The sequence below is a fragment of the Xiphias gladius genome, unplaced genomic scaffold (genome assembly GCF_016859285.1).
Source record: "Xiphias gladius isolate SHS-SW01 ecotype Sanya breed wild unplaced genomic scaffold, ASM1685928v1 HiC_scaffold_1474, whole genome shotgun sequence".
Taxonomy (NCBI): Eukaryota; Metazoa; Chordata; class Actinopteri; order Istiophoriformes; family Xiphiidae; genus Xiphias; species Xiphias gladius.
This window is the reverse complement of record NW_024401804.1, coordinates 598,272-620,301: the sequence shown is the minus strand read 5'-3', so window position 1 is coordinate 620,301 and position 22,030 is coordinate 598,272. Positions and strand designations below refer to the sequence as shown.

Below are 22,030 nucleotides of genomic sequence, written 5' to 3'. Positions count from 1 at the left end.
TGGAGCAAAGGATGTCACCTCCTACTCCGTTGAGTACTGCGTCAGTGGAGAGGATGGATGGCAAGAAAAGACAGCATCAAAGGCTGAAGAAGTCACAGTGAGCGATCTGAGTCCTAACACAGAGTATGTGTTCAGATGCAGAGCAGTGACCTCAGTAGGTGTTGGGCCAGCCAATGAAGTCAGTGGTTCCAGTAAAACATTGCCTTGCAGCCCTCCTGGAAAATTTCAAGTTGAACCAAACTCAAGTGAGATATCAGCTAGCTGGCAGAAACCTGCTGAGCTTGGACGCGATGTCCAGGTTTTGAGCTACATGGTGGAGTACGCCCAAAGAGACAAAGGGTTGAAAAACAAAGATCTCCAATGGAAACAAACAATGTCAAGAGCTGAAAAGGTGGTGATTTCAGGGCTTCAGTCAGAGACAGAATATGTTGTCAGGGTCAGATGTGATTGTGGTGTGGCTGGCGGAAGCAAGGAAAGCATCACTGTTGATGTCTGCACAACAAAATGTGAATTTGCTCGCCTTGCAGAATTCCTGAAACATATTAGCATGAATTTGCATTCTGAATCCCCCTCACTTTACCAGTTGCCACTGGAAGAAGAAGATTTGGACATAGATGGATGCCGGAGGTATAAATTTGGCAAAGAAAGCATGAGGCAGAATCGTACTATCATGCTTCTTGGTGCGACAGGATCAGGAAAGTCTACTCTGATCAATGGAATGTTCAACTACATTGTTGGTGTAGAGTGGCAGGACAATTTTAGATTTAAACTAATTGTTGAGGATCAGTCAAGATCCCAAGCTGAAAGCCAGACCTCTGAGGTCACTGTGTATAAAATCAACTACCAAGAAGGGTTTAAAATCCCCTTCTCTCTGACAGTTGTGGACACACCAGGGTTTGGGGATACAAGAGGAATAGGAAGAGACAAGGAGATCACAGAACAAATCCGGAGGCTTTTCACCTCAGTTGATGGAGTCAGTGAGATTGATGCAGTGTGTTTTGTTACTGAAGCCTCTCTTGCACGACTAACAGCAACACAACGATATGTGTTTGACTCTGTACTATCCATTTTTGGCAAAGATGTGGCAGAGAACATTGAGATGCTGGTGACTTTTGCAGATGGCAAGCAGCCACCGGTTCTTGAGGCAATAAATGTCTCTGGAGTTCCATGTCCAAAAAATGACTTAGGGCTTCCAGTTCACTTCAAATTCAACAACTCAGCATTGTTTGCAGACAACAGATGCATCAGTGACCGGGCCTGTGATGAGGATTCAGATGATAATGACTTTGATGAAATGTTTTGGAACATGGGTACCAAAAGTATGAACAAGTTCTTCACTGCTTTGGGTAAAATGACAACCAAAAGCTTGCTAATGACTCAAGAGGTTCTAAAAGAACGAAAGCACCTTGAAACAGCCATTGAAGGTTTGCAGCCGCAAGTTAGAGCTGGATTAGCAAAACTTGAAGAAATTGAAACAACCAAAGAAAAGATCAAAGAGCATGAAACAGTCATGACTTCAAATGAAAACTTTGAGATTGAGGTGGAAATTATTAAGCCAGTCAAAAAACAGCTCACACAGAAGGGACAGTACATTACCAACTGTCAGAAATGTTCAATAACATGCCACTACCCATGTGCAATAGCAGATGATATTAAAAAAAATGGCTGTTCATCAATGGATAGGATGGGGATGTGCACTGTCTGCCCTGGAAAATGCATTTGGAGTGTGCATTCAAACCAGACATACAGTTGGGAGTATGTTAAAGTGAAAGAGAAGCAAACACTGCAAGAGATAAAAGACAAGTATGAAAAAGCTACGAAAGAAAAGATGACTACCCAGGAAGTGATTGAAAGGCAAGAGGAAGAGATTTCTCACCTTCAAGACATGATCGTGTCCCTCATGGATCAGTCTGCTCACTGTATAACTCGTCTGCAAGAGATCGCCCTGAGGCCCAACCCTCTGACCGCTCCAGAGTACATTGACATGCTGATTGAAGGGGAAAGGTCTGAGGCCAAAGAGGGCTACCAGGCTCGAATCCAGTCTTTGGAGGCAGTGAGGGACAGGGCAAAAATCATCTCCAAGGTGGCCAAAAGAGATAAACTTAAAAAAACAGAGGAGGAATTGTCTGAAGAAAGACAGGAGATGAAAGAAAAGAAAAGTCTCTTTAAGAAATTTATAAATTTCCTTGGATTTAGGGAGTAACAAAAAAGTCTGTATAGCCGTGCTAGCAGCTGCCACAATGATGAATGATAACACTTAAAGTACAGCTAAGTCATGCAAGTATAAGCATTTTCATGTGCTCACAATGTTATATGTTAATGCAAATATTAGCATTAGCCTGCTAGCATTTATATTATTATCATCACAACATGATGATTTGTACGGAAGCACGCTACAGCTGGTGTTATATGCGCGAAGGCAGATCAACAAAATTGATTCACTCTTTGGGGATCATGAATATATTCATTTCAGCGGTAATTCATCCAACAGTGTTTTTTCTTTTTATTTTATAAATGGTCAACGACCAGACATGGTGAAAGAGTACAATCTGAATGTTGTCTTAAATACGGTTAATATTTCTTATCTGTGCTTGTTGGACTAATGCAGTGTCATTTAATGTCGGCAGGAGCTTTGGTGCCATGCAGATTTTTGGAGGACAAAAGCATTTATTTGCATCACATTTATTTTGTTCTTTTAACTACTTAGTACTCATATACTGTACCTATAATATGAGATAATCACTGACTTATACTCAACAGACTTTGAGACATATTTTAGGGAAGGTCTGTTATACTGTAACTCTACTAGTATCTAATGAGATGTTGATATAAAGACAGTCACCAGTCACATTTCTGTTGATTTTACGCGCTTTAATTTCACACGTGATGCAATTGAATATGTGGTGTTCTGTTTGTTTCATTTTCTCTCTTTTTATTTGTATCTCATCTACCCTAAACCATGAACGTAGGCAGTGTGATTGCTAAAATAGATGATTCATGTATGTGCAGTATTGATGTGATTTATACAGCGGTGTTCAACCCAAGAGGGGTTTGTGCTAAGTGAAAGTGCTCCTCTCCACATCGGCCAACACAGATTGTGATTTTTTGTCCTCAGACCACATGTAGACTTTTACATTACTCTGGCCGTCAACTAACAGATATTTTCGTCATTGATTTATCTGCTAGTTATTTGTTGAATTATTTTGTTTTCTAAAATATAAGTGAACAATGACCATCGCAGTTTCACAGAGCCCATGGTGATGTGTCCAACGTAAGAACAGAAAAAAGCAGGTGCTTCTCAATATGTAGTAAATGTTTGGCATTTTTGTTGGAAACTTTGTCAATCGACTAGTAAATTAATAAAGGTTTAGGCTTCTAAGTCCGAGGGTGTAGGTTTTTGTCTGTACATTTTTTGAATTTTGTGCATTCAGTTGATGACACTTGTGTACTTTTACTGCTGATACTTTAACTACATGAAGCTGAGAACACTTGAGTTCTTATTTCAGACAGTAATATAGTATTTTTTTTAAACTCTTGTTTTGGTACTAGTACTTAAGTAAAATAGATCTTCCATCATTTAGTGGGAGTAAATCTGTCTAATGACAAAAACTACAGGTGCATTTGAAAAAATCCAGCACTTACCAGTGTTTTGAATGTATTCCCAAAATACTTTTCCATCCAGATCAAGAATTAAAACATCTGCAGCACAATAAGAAGATATTTAATCAGTTAAACATTAGCGGATCTTCAGACAAAGACGGTCACAAATAGACCCATACTCTTGCTCTTCTATAAAAATGATAAATACATAGGAGCAGCTTGTAGTAAATAAAAGGAAAATAAATACTGAAGTGTTTACTTCTGGTTTTGCATGGTTCAGTATGAGTTAGGGAATATCTCACCGTTCACTGTCCAGAAAAACAGAGTTTCAGGCAGAGTGTTCTGGGATGGTGACCAAGTTTATTTTAATCCAGGAATGTCAGAGAGCACAGTGAGTCAACGTCAAAGCTGCCTGAAGTTCACTGCAGCCAGTGATACAAAGCCGAGACAGACAAAATAACAGAAACACAGTGTAACAGCTCTGCAGCTAAATATCAGGCTGGTCAATCTCGCTGTTTTCCAGGAGACGTACAAATTCCCACTTAGCGCTGCGTCCAGTGATCGTGATGTTTAAATAGCAAGTGAGTGTTGGTGAAAGGCTGTTTTTGATTGAGGCTGGGTGGTTGAAATGCTTACAATTGATAAAAATATGGCAGACTTTTGGTAATGATGATAAAATACCCTACGTGGCCAAGTATAAACATATTTTGTATTCTAAAAAAATCTGAAAAAAACCCCAAAAACAAAACATGCATTGGTTTTACAGTCATACAAGAAAGTTGCCTAAATACAATACAGCAGAAAATGAACAAAATGCTGATTTGACCTGCTTTTACATGTAACTCGTGAGGTTCTACTGTTTTTTCTGGGAGTTGAGTGCAAAACTATGCTTGACATTCAAGCAGTTTAACTTGTGAAAACACCGTCAGGCTGCGACAACAAAAAGACATCACCGTTCACTTCATAAACACGGAAAATCATTTTTTTTCTACATTTTTACAAGTTTGGGAACCAAAGGGTAGAAGCCAAAGAAGGAGACCAACTGCCGTGAGCTCCTGCATTTTTAGAAAACAAAAAGAAAACTTCCACTTACAAAGTCGTGAAAATAAGAGGGGCTTGTTTAGATGGTGTCATAAATACAAGACCATAATTAAATCATGAAACATCTGATCTTTCCAAGGAGCACTTGACAATTTTTGATACTTGCTGATCCAGATGTGGCACAGTCATCTCCAACATACCATCAAACAAGCTTTATTACCTTCCGCCAAGGAGGTTGTGTTTCCACCCGTCTGTCTGTCTGTTCGTCAGAAGGATTACACCAAAACTACTGAAAAGATTTGCACCAAATTCGGTGGAGGGATGGGGCCTGTGCCATGGTGTGGATCCAAGAAGTTTTCCTCACTTTCCTTGACATTACTTTTTTTTTTTTTTTTTGTAGCTTGAGATTTTATTGAATCTCTGACTGTTTTGATAAAAAAGCAAACATGAATTCTGAGGAGTTACTTCAGAGCTGCATGACTGCTGTTGACCCCTTCATTAACACTTCACATTTAGTTTTAGACATAAACAAGAAATTATAATCCCCCTCGTTTTGTGGATTTCCAGCACACCAACTCCTTCTCTGAATTTGATTTTTTTTTTTTGGTTTTGTGTTGAATGTGTTGAAGCTGAAACTCTTCTTTCCTTCCTTCACAACAAACAGCACAGTGAGAGAACGACTGAAACCGATGAAATGTGTACTTGTACATTATTGTACATAAATATATACATTTAGTATAATATCGTACATGTAACATACACAGTGAGGTTCATGTATGAACTCAACTTACTTTTTGAACTTTTAAAAACTTTTTAAAGCAGTTAAACGCTTTTCAAAAGCCTCAGAAATTATTGTTCTTTCACAACCTGTGAGGGAACATTGTTATTTGACCTAAACATCAGAGCAGCCTCTTTAAAAAACCAAAACGAAACAAAACACGGTGACAAAGAAAACCATTCAAACTGAGCTCATGCTGAACATTTGCGTTTTACGTCTGTGTTTCTGCTTTGATAATTACCGGTGTCAAAGTCCACAATCAAACCGAACCGGAGTAATATTGTAACAAGGATTAACTGACTTTTTTAAAGTATTCGTTTTCTCTGAAAGGTGTTGAGCTGCCACATTGACTCTTCAACTGTAACAATAAAATAAAAAATAAATAATTGAAAAATACATCACAGAACAAAGACTACCGGCTGACTCCCCCTTTTTTTTGCAGTAATTTGCTTTCATTTTCTTGGCTCTTCACTGGTCAGATGCCAAACAACATCTCTGGCTCTTCTCTTACACACTTGTAGACATTTCACTGAGAGTCCAGAGGTCATGGCCAACCAGTTAGTGATGCCTGACTTGCATTCATCTGGGAACATCTGCAGACACTCCTCATTTTGCGTTTTAGTAACGTTTAGGAAAAGTTTGATTTGTATTTTTCTCAGAGAGCGTAAGAGAGAAGCAGTTTAGAGCTGTAACTTTGTCAAATGAAATTTCAATCTAAAATATTACCTGTTAGTTGAAAGTGTTATTTTGGAACTGGGAAAAGTGAGCATCAAATGTCAAAACCCAGCTTAAGCCAATAATAAGCAGAAGGGCTAGATACAGCTGATGTGTCCGAATTTACCACCGAAATTTCGGCCGATGGTCGGCCACAGATGCTTAACAGCGGCCCGACAATGGTCCGACTGCGGCTGAACGATGGCTTGATGTGGATCTGTCCTAAGGCATCGTCACCGCTATGTTAACTATCAGAATCCCGTCTGCAGGTGTTTGTTCTGCTGTTTGGAACTGGACGAGCGTAAATGAGCCAGAGATGATTTCAAAAACCCTGACCGTAATCTAAGGCGTAGGGTTTACAAGTAAAAACAGGCAGGCCTTAACAGGAAAAGAAATGAAACTAAAAACTCTGCTCTACTTTCAAGTAGAGCCTACCTTCAAAATGAGCAAAGGTGGTGTTAATTTAAGCGCATCATGTCAAAATTTGGATTATCTGTATTTAAAATTACAAAAAAAAAATTACAAAAATCTGAAAATTAGAAAAAAAAGGAATTTAGACCCTGTTCAGCTCCACGTGTACAGGTCAGAACTGTCAGAATCAGACTGTGATTTGACAATAGCACCCACTAGAGGGCAAATCCAAACCCATCTAGGTTCAGTTTTGTTTCTTGGATCCTTGTTTTTATCACATTTCAGAAAGATTAAGAAAAGAAATTTTGGCCCAGACACGTCTCCTAAACAGCAGAGACTGAATGTTTGACAGGCGAACGCTCTTTCAAATCAAACTTTAACATGTAACAAACGAAATTTGACACAAAATCTATTTCAGTTCACTTTTTGACACGCGGCTGACAGAGTTTTTGTTTCATTCCCGGCGAACACTGGGGCTTTATTCAAAGGATAACACTGATGTCATCTATCTAGAGCCTAAAGCCTTGTCGTGGTCTGGACAACCGGACAGCTGCGTCTTTTTGTCCTTTTTTTTCGATTTCATTTTAGGCATTTTTGAATTGTCCGTCAAGAGAGAACATGATAGTAACCCTTTAAGGAGCTCTCGGCCAACAAAAACCCCAACGAACTTTCAAAGCATTCAAAGAGTTACAGCAACGGTGAGTGTTAATTATCAACCAATAAGGTCTATGAAACCTTTTCCTTCATCAGGTTGAACTCAGCTTCATCTGATGGACGGATATCCTGCTGATTTAGAGCCACAGCACCAAGTCCAGGTTTCAGAACATGTAACATTATATTTCCCATAAGCACCCGAGGACTCGGCACATCTCAGTGTGACGCTCCTCCTCCTCCGTCTGATGACTAAATAAAATGCTGTCATTTCTTCTGTAGCGCTTGCACCTATTTCCAAACTACCTCCTGAAATTTACAGAATGGCTCCATACTCTCGCTCTGGTTCACCAGCCTCAGAAGGTCCTGAGACGGACTTTTAATCTGCCGAGGAAGTCGGTAGGTGACTTCCGGCAGGACTGTATGGCACCAATAACGTTTTAATTGAACTGAATTCAATTTAGGGCAGCGTACAGTAGCGGCGTGGTATGGCGTACGTCAAACCACTCCCGCCTTCTGTTTCCTGTAATAAGCCACATGGAACACACTGGGGGGGTGGCTCTCAGAACTGATCACAATTAGGGCTGAAACCGAATCGGCAACAATAATAAACAGTTGCTAATTATTTTTCTATGCAAAAATGCCAAACGTTTCCTGGTTTCAGCTTGTAACATTTGAGGATTTTGTATTTTTCTTTTCCTGATAAACGATTGTAACAGGTCAGCCTCTTCTCTGGTAGAAACAAGGCGCAGTTTTGACGGTTTTCGGACATTTTAAAAACAAAACAATTAATGGAATAGTCAACAATGCAAAATGATGGTTGATCACAGCCAACAACATTGCATACAGAGATTACTTTTGGCAAGGACAAAAGTAATCTCTTGAACACACCATTTTGAGCGCCTACAGGAGGAACCTCCAAATGTAAAATTGTTACCCAGTACGGTGTTTTACTAACAGTGGGTCTGTTTCGGCACTTTGGGTATCTAGTATAATACTGATCTGGTTTGACTCTGCAGCAGAAACACCTCCAACAAGTCAGATAAATTAAAAAAAAATACGACAAAATCAGACTTAATGGGGGAAAAAAGGGAATTGATGGCGAAAAGGAAAAAAAAGGTCGAAGTGCAGTTTTCTCATGCTGCTTCCACCTTTTGTGGATTTGTTGTAAAAATGAACTGCTAACTAGTAAAAATGATCAAATGAGCGTTGTGGTGACAAGAGCCTTTACGACTGGGGACTGTTGGTTTTGTAGACTTATCTCCTACTTGGGGTCACGAGTTTGTCGACACAGGGAGAAACTGCTGCCTGTTATTAAACCGAAGTAAAAAAAAAAATGAAAACACTATCTCAGCTATTTTTTTCCCCTGTTCTCTGTTCGAGCAGCAGACATTTGAGCCTCAGAAGCTCCTGAACGTGTAGCTTCTGTTCCCGTCAAGCTAAAAGAGCAGAGAGAGGGGTCAACACGGCGACTTCTACGTTACATTCCATTTCTGTGTTAGAAACGGTGCCTCGACTTACATGATATGGAAAACACGAACTAAATCAAGCTGACTGTACTCGGCCTGTCTAGAACAACAAATAAAAAACACACTACACTTCTAACGGAGACGCTGGAATGCACGTGGAGCTCAGGACTGAACACTTCATCTTCAGTACCCCAGGTCCAGCTGGATTTTGTGCTCAAAAATGGCGATCAGCAGCATTATGCAGAAACCCAGCAGGATGCCGGCGTTCTGGAGCAGGAAAAAGCCCCAGTGGCTGAAGCCGTGGTCCCCGGCATCATTATGCAACATCTCGGGCACCTGGAAGGACAAGGAGGACGCACAACAACAATATTATTGTTTTCCACCGCAGGAGAGTTTGTGCATTTAAACAACCTGCGACTGCAAGCACCTCGTTTTACTTGTAATCTGTAGCCGACAGTAATCAGGATGGAGCAGCCCAAGAGATTTTAATCTATGTATCTTTATGGACTATTTTTGTGGTGATTAGCTTGAACTCGTCACAGTCTGTCCGTGCTGCGTTTTACTTCCCATCACCCCCAACAACAACAAGATTTATAGTAGATTTAAGCTGTATTAGGTCATTAGTAAATGAGGAAACCAGCCCCCTCCATTTTTGAGTGGAGGGGGACTTCAAGATGAACTGAGATTGAGGGAGATTTGAGCTTTGTCCCAAGGGTCGGCTTATTTGTCGACAGAACTGGTTCGTAGGGCGTCTTGATTGTCTACGTCGGAAAGCTGTTCTGACTGGTTGTGGGACAAATACAACAAAAAAGGGCTAGAGAGGAACGTTCTAACCCAGCGTACCGTCTCACCGTGTGAAGGGGGTGTGAATGTCAGAAATTGTCAGACGCAGACCCCCATTATTCAACATCGGAAAGGTGTGGAGGAAGAGGGTTTCCGAAGCTATTCGACCGTCTGACAGGCACTTCTGACGGAGCATACTGGAGACTCAACTCTGCTGTCAACTAAACCCAGCTGACTACAGGATGCGCCAGACTGTCACCTTGTCTACCTTGGATTTTACGGGGTGCCTTTTTTTTTTTTTTTTTTTTTTACAGAGTGCTGTGCAGGAAAGTGGCCACAAGTGGTCTGCCTCAGACCACAGAAGCTTTGCCGTGTTTTCCAGGCGGCAGCTGACTGTGACAACTCGACTCTACCGTGTTTGTTTTTTTATAAACTTGTCACGTGTGCAAGTTTTACAGAGACTGTGTGTGTGTGTGTGTGTGTGTGTGTGTGTGTGTGTGTGTGAGTGAGAGAGAGAGAGAGAGAGAGAGAGAGAGAGAGAGAGAGAGACTTGAATATTGAATGCACTGGTTTAACCCACCCAAACACACCTGGATCCCCCCTACATGACTGCTCTTCCTATTTTTGCTGTGTTTGGCTCTTTTCAAAGGTCTGTACAGAAATGCGGCTGAAAGGAAAACATTTTTCCATCCATGTGCGATGAAGTATTCAGAGCATAATATTGAGGATATTATCATCATGTATAGGATGTGTTAAAAAAAACAAACAAACAAATGTTGATCGGTTTTTCAGCAGGTCAGATTGGATGGATCTGACCAGATACTGTATTCAGTCTGTGTGATAGTTGGTGGATTTACAAGATATTTTAAAGACGCAGACAGAGGCAGAGCTATGGTTTAAAATACAAACAGACCTGCTGACACTCAGACTGCCTGAAGACGGCTGATTGAGCTGTTTGCCTCCACGTATCCAAACTAGTAAAAATTCATTTTTCCTTTTTTTCCCCACCAGTGTTACAATGTTGTCTGATTAATTACCCGGAAAGCGAAATCACTGTCCTTCGAGCTGTGTCAGGACCCCGGTGTGTCTCATCTTATGGTCAGTTTGGTTACTTGGGGACATTTTTTGGGCCTTATTGTGTTACCTAGCGCCCTGTGGTACCATTATTAAAACTAGGAAATGGCACACGCCAAGTTCTCATCTGGTCATTTTTTCCATGCTCAGTTTCTTTGCCGATTTCCAGAAAACTTGTCGTATCATGATGTATCACCTTCATGATATATAATTACATTTTATCCATATTACCCACTGACTTTTTACATGGTGGTGACAGGTGTGCTCTGACGCGCCGAGCCCCCCGTCGATGATGTGTGTGTGTGGCTGAGCCTCTCCTATAGGCGGTAGTGTGTTTCGTGCCTTTCTGCGATGTTCATTGGCTTAGATCACCGACTCGTTCTTTCCACTGTGTGTGTGTGTTTGCAGTTAACTTATGACTGGCTGTATTGGTTGTGATGTGTTCAAGTGCGGGAGACGACGCGTTGACTCACCATGTCCACCAGAGCCACGTACATGAAGAGTCCGGCTGTGAGTGCGAATATCCACATGGAGATGTTGTCTGCGTAATGTCCGATCAAGATACCGGTCACCATGCCCAGGTAGGCCATCATGGCCGACAGCACGTTATAAAGAATGGCCTGACGCACCGTCATGCCAGCCTTCAGGAGCACCGCAAAGTCACCTGGGAGAAATAATACGTCGTCTCATCTGCTAGAATGCTAAACATCCATTTGACTGATGTAAACATTAGTTGAGAATTTTTACTGAGCAATTTTGAATACTTTTTACATTGTCATATATAAATAAATAATATACACTGTGCTGCAGTAACAATGGATTTTCATGGGAAAGCTTCGCCCACAGTGCAGCTAATGCTGAACGACTGATCAGAGGTCTTACCTAACTCGTGAGGAAGCTCGTGGCAGAAAACAGCCAATGATGTGCTGAGACCGCTGGACAGACCCTCAGTGAAAGCAGCTCCTGCGGAACGACAAGATAAAATATGGAAACCCACCACCATCGCGTTAACGTGCTAATGTCTGAGGAGGTTTCCTCGGACGAAACGCCCTTCTGACTTCTGATGACAAAACAACATCGCGTGGCCTGTTCTGCTAACCGTGCCGATTTGTGGAAGTGGGCTGTCTGTTCCTAAAGGACTGCCATTTGATTGGTTGATGTCGAGCAATGTAACTCACTGAAGATTTACTTTTCCTTTCTGTGGTAGTAATGATCAGCGTTTCCATCCCCCAGTCAAACCCGATATATATGAGCTAGATACTGAGCTGTGACCTGATTTCCAGCCCTGACAGTAACACCTGCTCACCGATAGCCAGGCCGTCGCTGAAGTTGTGCAGTCCATCTCCCATGATGACCATCCAGGCGAGTGTGGCCACGCCGGCCTGCTGGAAGTGCTGCTCTGAGTAGGAGTGGGAGTGGCTGTGCGGGTGGTGGTTCTGGGAGTGGTGGTGATGCAGGATGTGGTGGTAGTCATGGTGGTGGTGGTGCATGCTGTCGGCCTGGCCCACTGTGTCATGGAAGTGGGAGTGGCATTTGTTCTCGCAGTCCTCGGAGGTGTAGGCGGCAGCGCCCGATGCTCGTCCGTAACCCTGCGTCGAGACGATGGACACCTGTGGCGCCAACATGACCTGCTCCTCCTCTGCCACGCTGCCGTCGTGCAGGCTGCTCGAGTGGCCTCCGAACGTACCAGCGCCGTTAGTCTCCACGTCTGGAATGGACAACAACCCTAAAATCGCCGTCACCAGGCTACACTTGTTTAAAATGAAAGCTGGATGGAGTCTGACATACAAGTACATACAGACAAGAAAGCAGCACATTTATTCTTACTGCTGAAATGTGGGATGACAGTTTTGATTGTTGATGATACCACAGAAACAGGCCACCTGACTGGTCTAGACAGGTAAGCTGGACTTGGAGATGAACCAGACTCTTTTCAGACTCTGCTCTACATTGTCAAACCTGGCTCGACTTCCATCAGCTTTACCTGGATTTAGTCTCAGCTGTGCTTTGAACTGAATTCAGACAATTTGGACATTTTCGTGGCATTGTAAAGCTAAAGAATTCCAGGTTTGCTGGGACGTGTTTTTGCCCCCAGAGAGAAAGTTGAACCTCCAGGGTCTTTGTTTCCTGTTGCGTCTTACCTTCAGGCGGCTTCAGGTCAGTCTCTTCCAGAGCAGGCTGCTTCTCTGGATCTGCTTTGTCATTCTGATCCCATTTCTTCTGGATCTGTTTGGGTGGCAAAACACCTAGTTTTTATTTCACACAACAGAGTGAACAACGACAGTCAACAACACTAAACTATCAAACCTCACGTTTCAGTGAGTTTGCAGTATCCAGAAGGGTGATTTAGACCTCAGCTATAAGTTGAATCTCTGAGCAGGTGAAGGCAAACAACTCATGGCTGCAAAATCACCTCATGATGCTCTAGAGATTTTTAATCTTGCAAAAATCACAAAATAACTTTCGAGCCAATCACTAGTGTCCATTTTTTAGATGTAAAATAAAAAGTAATAATATTTAAACATTTAAATTACATTTCAGATCTTTGGCTGCATGAAAGAAATGGTCCGGCAGAAAAATAAACTAGAAAAATGGAAATGTTTCAAACATCATGCCCCTAGTTTGAAAGACTGTGTATTCTCATTTTAAATCTCATTCAATTAACTGTTGCCATGTTTTTTTTAATACATCTTCAAAACCTGAACTGAATTTATATGTTCACAGGTGTGTATTTTATAGAAGAGTGGACTGGAAGCATGTGTTACAATTTTTACCACTTCATTTCCATTTTAATGACCCAAACATCTTAAGGAAACTGATGAATCTCTGACCTTTTGTTTCTTGTCCTTGTACATTTTTCCCAGCGTCAGGAAGTGTTCAATGAGAAACATGAAGTAGACTCCACCCAGAGCCGTCAGGCCCTTCCACACAGCGTCCAGGTTTTCGTCTTGCCCATCGTGGAGGTGATGTCCCTCCATATTCATCCCAGAATCCTCATGGTGGTGATGGTGGCCTCCTTGAGACTGAAGCATCAGCAGATATTACACATAAGGAGACTGATGAAATGTGGTAAACAGCAGTAACGTAAGTGAAAAGCGGTCAGAGCGCCAACTGCCACCGACAGATCTTCAACCTAACACATCACCACTGCCATTCAAGTTGAAAGGAATATGTTGACATGTGGTGAGGGTTAGATGTTCAGATGGATACCACTCTCATGTTTGTTCAGTAAACATGAAGCTACAACTGGCTGCTAGTTGGCTTACCTCAGCAGAACATAGTTTAGCAGACTGGAAACGGGGGGAAACGGCTGGCCTGGCTCTGTCCATAGGCTAACAAAATCTACGTACCAGCACCTCTAGAGCTCAAGAATTAACATGCTATATCCCCTTTGTTTAATCCGTACAAAAAGCAAAGTGCAAAAATGACACGCTAGGTGTTTTACAGGAGATATGCGCCCGACTACTTCCTGAAATGTCAAACTATGCCTACAAATTTATCGCTAAATACTTCAAATTTGAAACCAAGCTTTCAATGACTCTAAATTGAGTCTACACCTTACAGGACCTGGGTCTCAAGACCATACATTGTACTTCACATTGGTTTTAGACTGCTCAGACTTAGGGTGATTTCTGCCAGGTCGGTCTGAATTTGATGGCTAATAACCTAAAAATGTGTTAATATCAATACTGTTTACCCAATCCAGGTTGTGGACAAAGAAACCTAAAGGAGGTGGTCTGAGAACAGTTCCAGTCCGTCAAACTTTGGTTAAGTCTGTTTGGAGCACAAACAAAATCTGTACTCCACTAGGGCCGAGTGTCGAGACACAATATTCTTTTGGATCCGGCCGAGTATCGAAAACTGTTAAGTCTGTAAAACTGGTACTGAAACGGTGGTTTTGTTTCCTTATTCTTTATATGTTTAGAGTTTATAGTCCTCAAAGTTTGGTATTGAAAGAAGTCTAGTTTTGGTATTGGTACTGAAACTCATGCATCATCAGACAGTAGCATCGAATTCGTGTGCATGAACCACACCGTGACACTACATGACTGAAAATATGTGGACGCACCTTGCAGCCCGGTCACATCATTTCGTGGAAAGCTTTCCCAGAACAACAGATTAATGCCCAAGTTGGAGCCCATACGTTACTTTTGTGTTTGTGCTCATGTAAGATGTCTGCACACTGTTCTGCTCAGTTTTTTCTGTGTATGGCAAAACCAAAACAATGGCCTAACGATGATCTCAAACATAAACACTTTGTTTGTTGTCCTGTTAAGACAAGACAACACAGGTGGACCGTGATTCACGACCACAGTAAACAGATTAGGGGCAGACGATTTAACTCTGGCTTACACAACACCAAATTGACAACAGCCGTACTTATTGCTTTAAATTTGGTTGATAACACGAGCCACACACTCTAAGACGTCCCGGGGTACACAAGTGTAACCGCAAACAACTGGGCATCCGGCACGCCACCGACTCACATGGGGGATGAGATGAAGGAAGGCGTCGCCGCTGAGCGTGCCGACAGCCAGCGCCACCAGGAAGCTGAGGAGGAACTTGAAGAAAACTCTGTTCATGAGCGGGATGAGGATGACGCCGAGGAGTGAGAGCAGGCTGATGATCGTGATGGAGACGAAGCCACCAATCCATGCTGCAACACACACATCAAACACCTTCCTTATTCTAACTGACACTTCTTCAGAAGTAAACGTTGCATAAAACCCTGCAAAAAAATTGTGAAATTCAAAAGTTGAAGCTGAAAAGTCTGATCTTAGATTTAGTAATTTACGATGTTACCTGTTGCAATGTTCTTGCCAATTTCTCCACCAGTGCGGTCGCTGTGGTCATGGGCTGAGTGGTTGTGGTCACCATGGTGACCGTGAGCATGTTTATGGTGTTTCTGGTCTAGAAATAAAAGATTTCGTCAATCCAATTTCATCACCTCAAACTTCTGTAAAACCGCTTAAAAAAATAACTGCAAATAAAAAGCAGCGGCCTACTTATTACTACTCATTAGTTTCTTTGGTTGACAGTCTGCAAGGTTGCTACCGGTATAAACAGGTAAATCCAGATAGTCAAAGTCTCCTAAACGCACCAGGGAACCAGTCTGTGAGTCAACAGACAGGCACGTGATGTTTGCGACAACGAGCATCGTGGTGCTTCCTACCTCTCTCCCCGTGTTCGGAGGCGTCTCCGTGCAGGATGCATGCTCCAAAAACAATCTGGTTGAGGAGGGCGGGGCAGAGGTAGCTGAAGTCTCTGAGGGTCACACCCACCTCCTGAGACATCCCATGTGAGGAGAGGATGCTGGAGGCGTTCAGACACTGGAGATAAAACACAAAAAGGCACGGGGTGCACTCATTCTGGTTATGTAAATACACTAATGCATATACCAAAAGCCATTTGAGCTCTTACACAGGATCCCTTTCATTAGTTTCAAACCTCTCGAACTGTGTCTGTGCTGCCGTGTGGTCTTTTAATATCTGATATCTGAGAATATCTTCTCCAGCATTTGGCAGCTGTTCAGTGTTCAGACTAACAAAGCTTGACGTCTTCACTGTAGTCTTTCCGAATCTTTATTTATCCGAGGAGGGTTTGTTTCTCCAGTGACTGTGGTTCCCATTTACACTGAGAGTCTGAGACTTCACAGCTGAGGTCTTCTGTGCCGGGGGTTCTCACAACCTTATTGGATAGATTTGAACGTTCGTAATGATTAAAAATTTTTTGAAACATAACGCCTCTGGAGCTGCAGCTCTTGTCTGCATTCAAAGATTTTGTGAGTGAAACGACGTCACTCTGGAACACCTCTGTACAAGTATTTTTAGTGTTTACGAGTGTTTTTATAGTTCAACAGAGTGGCGACTCTTCTCTAGAGAAGTGATCAGCTGATCACCTCGCATCGGTATAACAATCTTACGGTCAATAGTTGTGGAACAGGAGCTTCGTATCTGGAGTCATTAGCTGGCGAAGAACAGGAGGCTCCAGCCGTTTACTCAACATGTCAGGTACATTTAACCTACATTTCATATCTTCTGCTGCTTAGCTCATTTTCAGGTCGGAGCTACAGGTTGCGAACAAGCTGTAGTGTTTCTGCTTTCTAAGCCAACAATGGGTGATTGGACATATTTGAGTTGGAGTTATTTTAGCCATTAGTTACTTGCTGATAAGATTCGATAAGATGCTATCAAACCCTGTCCCTAGTCGTCCCATATTAGGACCAGTGAATGAATGAATGAATGAATGAATCAATAACTTCATTTGTCCCCAGTGGGGCAATTGGTTATGCAGCTGTGGGACGCATACATTTAGCACACATCGAACACAGGGCACATGAATACAACACAAGACCATAATACAAAATACATAAATACGCAGTAAAATACTCAGTTAGAAAGATAGAAAAAATATTAGTTAAAACTTGTGCAAATAACACCTTTTCCTCCTGGAGTTGAGGAGGGAGATGGCAGAGGAAATAAAGGAGTGTTTGAATCTATTGGTTTTAACTAGTGGAAGTCTGAGGAGGTTACCAGATGCTAGAAACCACGTGAACCCGTTGATGTAAAGGATGGGAACAATCAAACAGGATGGATTCTGCTTTCTTATACGGCTGTTTCTTGAAAAGATCCTGCAGAGTTTCCTGTGCAGTGCCGGTTATTTTGCTGCAGACATTAAGCACCTTACTGAGCGCCGTTTTGTGTTTGACCTTAGGAGACTGATAGCAGCAGATGAAAGAGAAAGCGAGCACAGATCAATAAAACACTGTCATCAGGGCCTTGTCAATGTGGAACTTAGGGAGTTTCCGGAGACAAAAGAGACGCCGCTGGCTTTTCTTGTACACCGTGTCAGTATCAATCTCAAATGTCAGTTTACCATCTACTACGGATCCCAAGTACTCATAGGACTCCACTATTTTTATAATTAATCCCTCAATCACTGGAGAGGGGTGAGAGCGCCTCAAATCAATGCACATTGCCTTTGACACTTTCAGCACTAAAAACGGTTCATGACACCACTTTGAAAAGTAGTCACTTGTGTGGGTATGAAAACTCAGGTACTGAACTGGAAAAGATATTGATCATTTGCAGACAATTCCAAAACAGGAATTAAAGGCTAATGTCGTACCTCTACGTTCTCCAGGCTGTGGTTCATATGGTTATGATCGTGATCGTGATCGTGGTCGTGATCGTGATCGTGATCGTGATCGTGGTCGTGGTCGTGGTCATGGTCGTGGCTGCGGTCGTCCCCCCGGCTGATTGCAGCTGCTTGCGTCTGGCTTTCAGTGACCGGTGTGGCAGCCATCGCACTGGTGGTTTCCTCCCCTGCGAGACTGCGCTGTTCGAGGATGCTGCGTCGTCTCTTGTGAGCTTCGTCTGGTTTCACCACCAGCTGGGCGCTGTACACTGCCGTAGTGCTAACCTCCGGAGCTGCCGCCGCCGCGGTCTTCTTATCGTACAGGTTGTGATGGCTCTCTGGGTACTCCGTTTTCTTTCCCAGCGTGCCATCTGGATTTTCGGCAGTCTTTGGAAACTTTCCGGGCTGCGAGGGTTCGGCGGAGATGTGTTTCTGCTGATGCGAGTTGCTGCTGTTGCCGTCGCTGAGATGGTGGTGATGATTGTGGTGACCTTCGTGGTGGTGGTGATGGTGGTGATCATGGTGGCCTGGTTGCTCGTGATGCTGCACCACAACAGTCCTGATGCGATCCACGCCCACACTCTGTAAGAGACGCTTCAGCCCGGCCAGAGAGATAGTGCCATTTTCTCCATATCTGTTAAGTTTAAACATCACAATTAACGTCTGACAATCATTCATCATTCGAAGGGAGGTGATACCTGCTTGTACAAAATAAGGTCTAAGATCTGAAAATCTAACTCTTATTTCACAGTACGCAACCTTTTAAACTTTGTAACTTCTGAATAAACGTGTTCACATGATCACAACCGCTAGTTCTACAGCGATCGTACACCGAGTTCAAACAAGACTTTAGATACGATTTCTATGTGAACGAAGCAAGAAGATCTGGTCATTTATTTCCTCTCGACACTGCTAAAACCAGGCCTGTTAACACATGCACAAGCACATGCACGTTACAAAAACATTTCAGTGTAGTTAGTCTGCTCAAAAGAACCAACAACACCTTCGTTTACAGAAATGACCAGAAAAATCCAAAAATGGAGGTCGTCCTTTTTAGCATACTGCACGATACATCATTTTCATCACATCTGCAGGTTTCGACATATTCACTGCAATTTGATTGTCAATACTGTGCAGGTTTAGTGGATTTGAGATCACAAGTTAAAATGTTTTCATCTAGTAACTTATTAGTTGCTCCTTGTATAAATACTCAAAAATCAAGCTATTAATACTTCATGTAATGCATTTTAATTGCTAGCTCAGTTTGATCAACAGCTACAAAAACTTTTTCATAAACACTAGAAAACAAGCAAATCGTTGTATCTGTTGAGCTGCCATCACCAAAATAAACAAACCCGATAAACCGAGCGAAACACTCGTCGATTCGGTTTTCTATATCGACAGGAGCTCACCTGTTGAACAGAGCCTCCAGGTGTTGTCTCTGGCTCCGCTCCGCCCTCCGTGTGTCGACCACGGCCGACAGTAAACGCGCCGGGCCGTTTGCCTCTGTGGGGGACGGGCCGCAGTCTGAACCCGCAGAAAGGTCGCCGCCGGACAAACTCGCGGCGAGGAGAAACATCACGGCCAGGGTGGCTCGACTCTTCTCCTCACTCATCATCTCTGCCGGGAAAACAGGGATTTTGACAAACAGCAACAAGTACTAATGCCACCTACCGAGGTAGGATATTAGTAAAACTATTTAGGGATCAACCAGCTAGTCAAATAATTGAGTAGTTGACAATTAATCGGCAACTATTTTGATAGTTGCTTAATCGAGATGCCACACAGTTGCTGCTTCCAGTTACTCTGATGTGAGGATTCGCTGCTTGTCTCCATTTTATATCCCTGTAAACTGAACATCTTTGGGTTGTGGACTGTTCGTCCGGCAAAACAAGCAGCGTGACGACGTGGCCTTGGGTTTTAGGAAACGTTTGAGAATTACCCAGCTTTTAGTCTCACAGGTTCACGATTCATCACCATGCTGTGGTCGATTGTTGTGGGGGGGTTTTTTTGGCCACTCTTTTTTCACGGTATTATTTTAAATGTTCTCGGATTTTTTATTAGAGTTTTCCCAGAATACGTATCGGCTTCCTGTGGAGCAGAAATTCATCCAGTCGCATTCCAGCTCTATAGACGAATGTGGTAAAGTTTGCGCTGTGGCTTGGGCTTACAGCTTTTTGGTCACAGCTATACTCTATTTTTGACACCTCTGCTTCGTAGAAGCCCTTTGGTCGCAATTACAGTCTTCGAGCCACTGGGGGGGGGGGTAGCAACAAATCCCTTTAATTCAAGAGGCTGGAACTAGGTACTGTTTTGCAATTTAGTTTGAAAACGATGTTAAAACCATTGGTTCCATTTTTGCCGATCGCGTAGCCGATTGACAACTCATCGTTTCAGCCTCTAATTTTTTAACCTTTTTGAGAGGAGGGAAGTGAAACTGACAGTTGGCTGAGGGCAGAGGGAATTCAGTGTGCTTTCACCCTGCCCTTTCGTCTCCTAAATCATGGAATCAGGAATAGTTCTTAATTTAGAGTTTGTATTTACGACACAAAGGCACAAGACAGTATCACACTGGAACATTACCCCCCGTTGGACCGTGGCATAGGTGGTACTCTGATACTTCGCTGAAGTCAAAAGTAAAATTACTACCATGTGAAATACCCCATTACAAGTAAAAGTGTGGCATTCAAAAAATAATCAGCAACGTGTACTTTAAAGCATAAAAGTTAGTACTCACTACACAGGCAGAACGGCCCCTCCGATATGTTATGACACAATTACACGGTTGGAATATTAATACTGATGAATAATGATGAAAGCAGCATTTTAATACTGCGTGATGTGATGAAGCCACTTCTGCATATTGCAGACGCTGCCCGCCAGCTCCATTTACTTTACTTTAACAGTGCTGCCTACTCCGTGTGCTCACTACGGCTTCTTGAGAAATCTTTCTCCGCAAACTGGCGTCCGACTGTAGCCGCGGGTTACACGCAGCGGACTTAGGGAGCACGAACTTTCCCTCGTGTGGCGAGGAAGCGTCGGAATCAAACACGCGAACAGTCATGCCCGCCGAAATGATCCGGATGAGCACGTCGGCCTCTCATTTCAGTTGTTTCATTACCGCACTTACACAATAGAAAAACGGGATTACAGAACATGTGTCAGGGGGCCGGATGACGGAAGACGTTTCAACGGATTATGGTTTATTCCGGATACAGATTTACGATAAAACGCCACTCGTTCAATGAACAGTTCACGGTTAAAATCCACAGTAGATAGATGAGGGGGGGGGCTGCGAAACGGCTACCTTGTCTGTCGGTTGTTAGGCCGAAGGGAAGAGCAGCCTCGAAAAAAATGAATTTAGTTAATCGGAGACGGTATTCGTGCTCCGACACGAAGCGGGATCATAAATAGTACGTTTTCTCAAAGGAGTCTGGCGTGAAGGCCAGGTTGGGGATGGCTGTTGGGAGCGTCAGATAGCTAGCGTATCACGGCGAACAGCTCATCCTTTGTAGCTGCGGTGAACGTAGATTTGTGATGTTCAATATCAAGGAATAGCCGCTGATTACGCTAGCACAGCTCCCTCGCCCCTTCGGCTTACAACAGCGAGTTAGCTGGGTTAGCTGGGTTAGCCTGGCGGCTGGCTGCGGCTGTTCGGCTGAATTTCTCGGGAGGATGCTGACAGATGGCATCTGCCGGGCGGCCTCGGCCCAGTCCCGGGCCTCCCACTGCCGCCGGGGGTCGGTCCGAGTCTGGCGGCGATATCACGCCATAAAAACCCTACAGTCCAGCTCCCCGGGGAAACGGGCGGCCACGCGTGTCTGTCTCAGACCTGAAACACTCGCGCACACCGGAGGTAAACAGTAACACGTTGGGTCTGTGCGCTCCGCACCAGCCCAGTGCCGTGTGCACAAAGACGGTAAACCCGGAAACTGAACCCAGCCGCCGCTGCCGCCGCCGCCGCCGCGCGGAGCGGATAAGTCTCGTCTCCGCCCGGTCACTAACTACGCCAAAATGCGGATTTAAACGCGTGGGAACGACTCACAGTGAACGAAGCGCTGTGTTTGACCCTCCTCGGTTGATGTGTGAGCACTTGACGGCGCCGCTCGGTCCTCTCCTGTCCGGTAACGATGGTTGAAGGATGTGCTGTGTGCCGCCTTCAGGGGCTGTCGGAAATATGAGGCAAACTCCAGAGAGCGAGAAGGGGCCGACCAAATCGGGGCCCCTGAGCCAAATCGGCACTAGACCGAACCACAGTATCTGACTGTATATGAGGTAGTCAAAAGCAGCTCCACCTCGAGCAGCTACAACAGTAAAATGCTGCTGAAGCATCGACGACTCAGCTTTAACAATCGAATAAAGTGAAATATAT

The 22,030-nt window shown here is 43.5% G+C and overlaps 2 protein-coding genes across 7 annotated transcripts; one reads left to right on the top strand and one right to left on the bottom strand.

Annotated features, from left to right (window-relative positions):
• The first annotated feature begins 9 nt into the window (after positions 1-9).
• On the top strand, positions 10-3,359 carry LOC120787418. The gene has a single exon (XM_040123060.1). It carries the CDS (start codon positions 311-313, stop codon positions 2,201-2,203), a length of 1,893 nt encoding a protein of 630 aa, XP_039978994.1. The 5' UTR covers positions 10-310; the 3' UTR covers positions 2,204-3,359.
• A 3,214-nt stretch (positions 3,360-6,573) lies between these two features.
• Positions 6,574-21,802, bottom strand: slc39a6 (solute carrier family 39 member 6). 6 transcript variants are annotated; one of them, XM_040123055.1, is made up of 12 exons: positions 21,704-21,802; positions 19,071-19,278; positions 17,650-18,292; positions 15,695-15,851; positions 15,325-15,432; positions 15,009-15,178; positions 13,353-13,544; positions 12,663-12,747; positions 11,828-12,247; positions 11,404-11,484; positions 10,995-11,185; positions 6,574-9,000 (listed from the first exon to the last, which is right to left on the bottom strand). In XM_040123055.1, the coding sequence occupies exons 2-12, from the start codon at positions 19,274-19,276 to the stop codon at positions 8,848-8,850; spliced, it is 2,406 nt and encodes an 801-aa protein (XP_039978989.1). In that variant the 5' UTR covers positions 19,277-19,278; positions 21,704-21,802; the 3' UTR covers positions 6,574-8,847. The 6 variants fall into 6 exon arrangements, with proteins under 6 accessions (XP_039978989.1, XP_039978988.1, XP_039978990.1 ...); XM_040123054.1 differs by lacking the exon at positions 21,704-21,802 and adding an exon at positions 20,396-21,476; XM_040123056.1 differs by lacking the exon at positions 21,704-21,802 and adding an exon at positions 20,789-21,476.
• Positions 21,803-22,030: the final 228 nt, after the last annotated feature.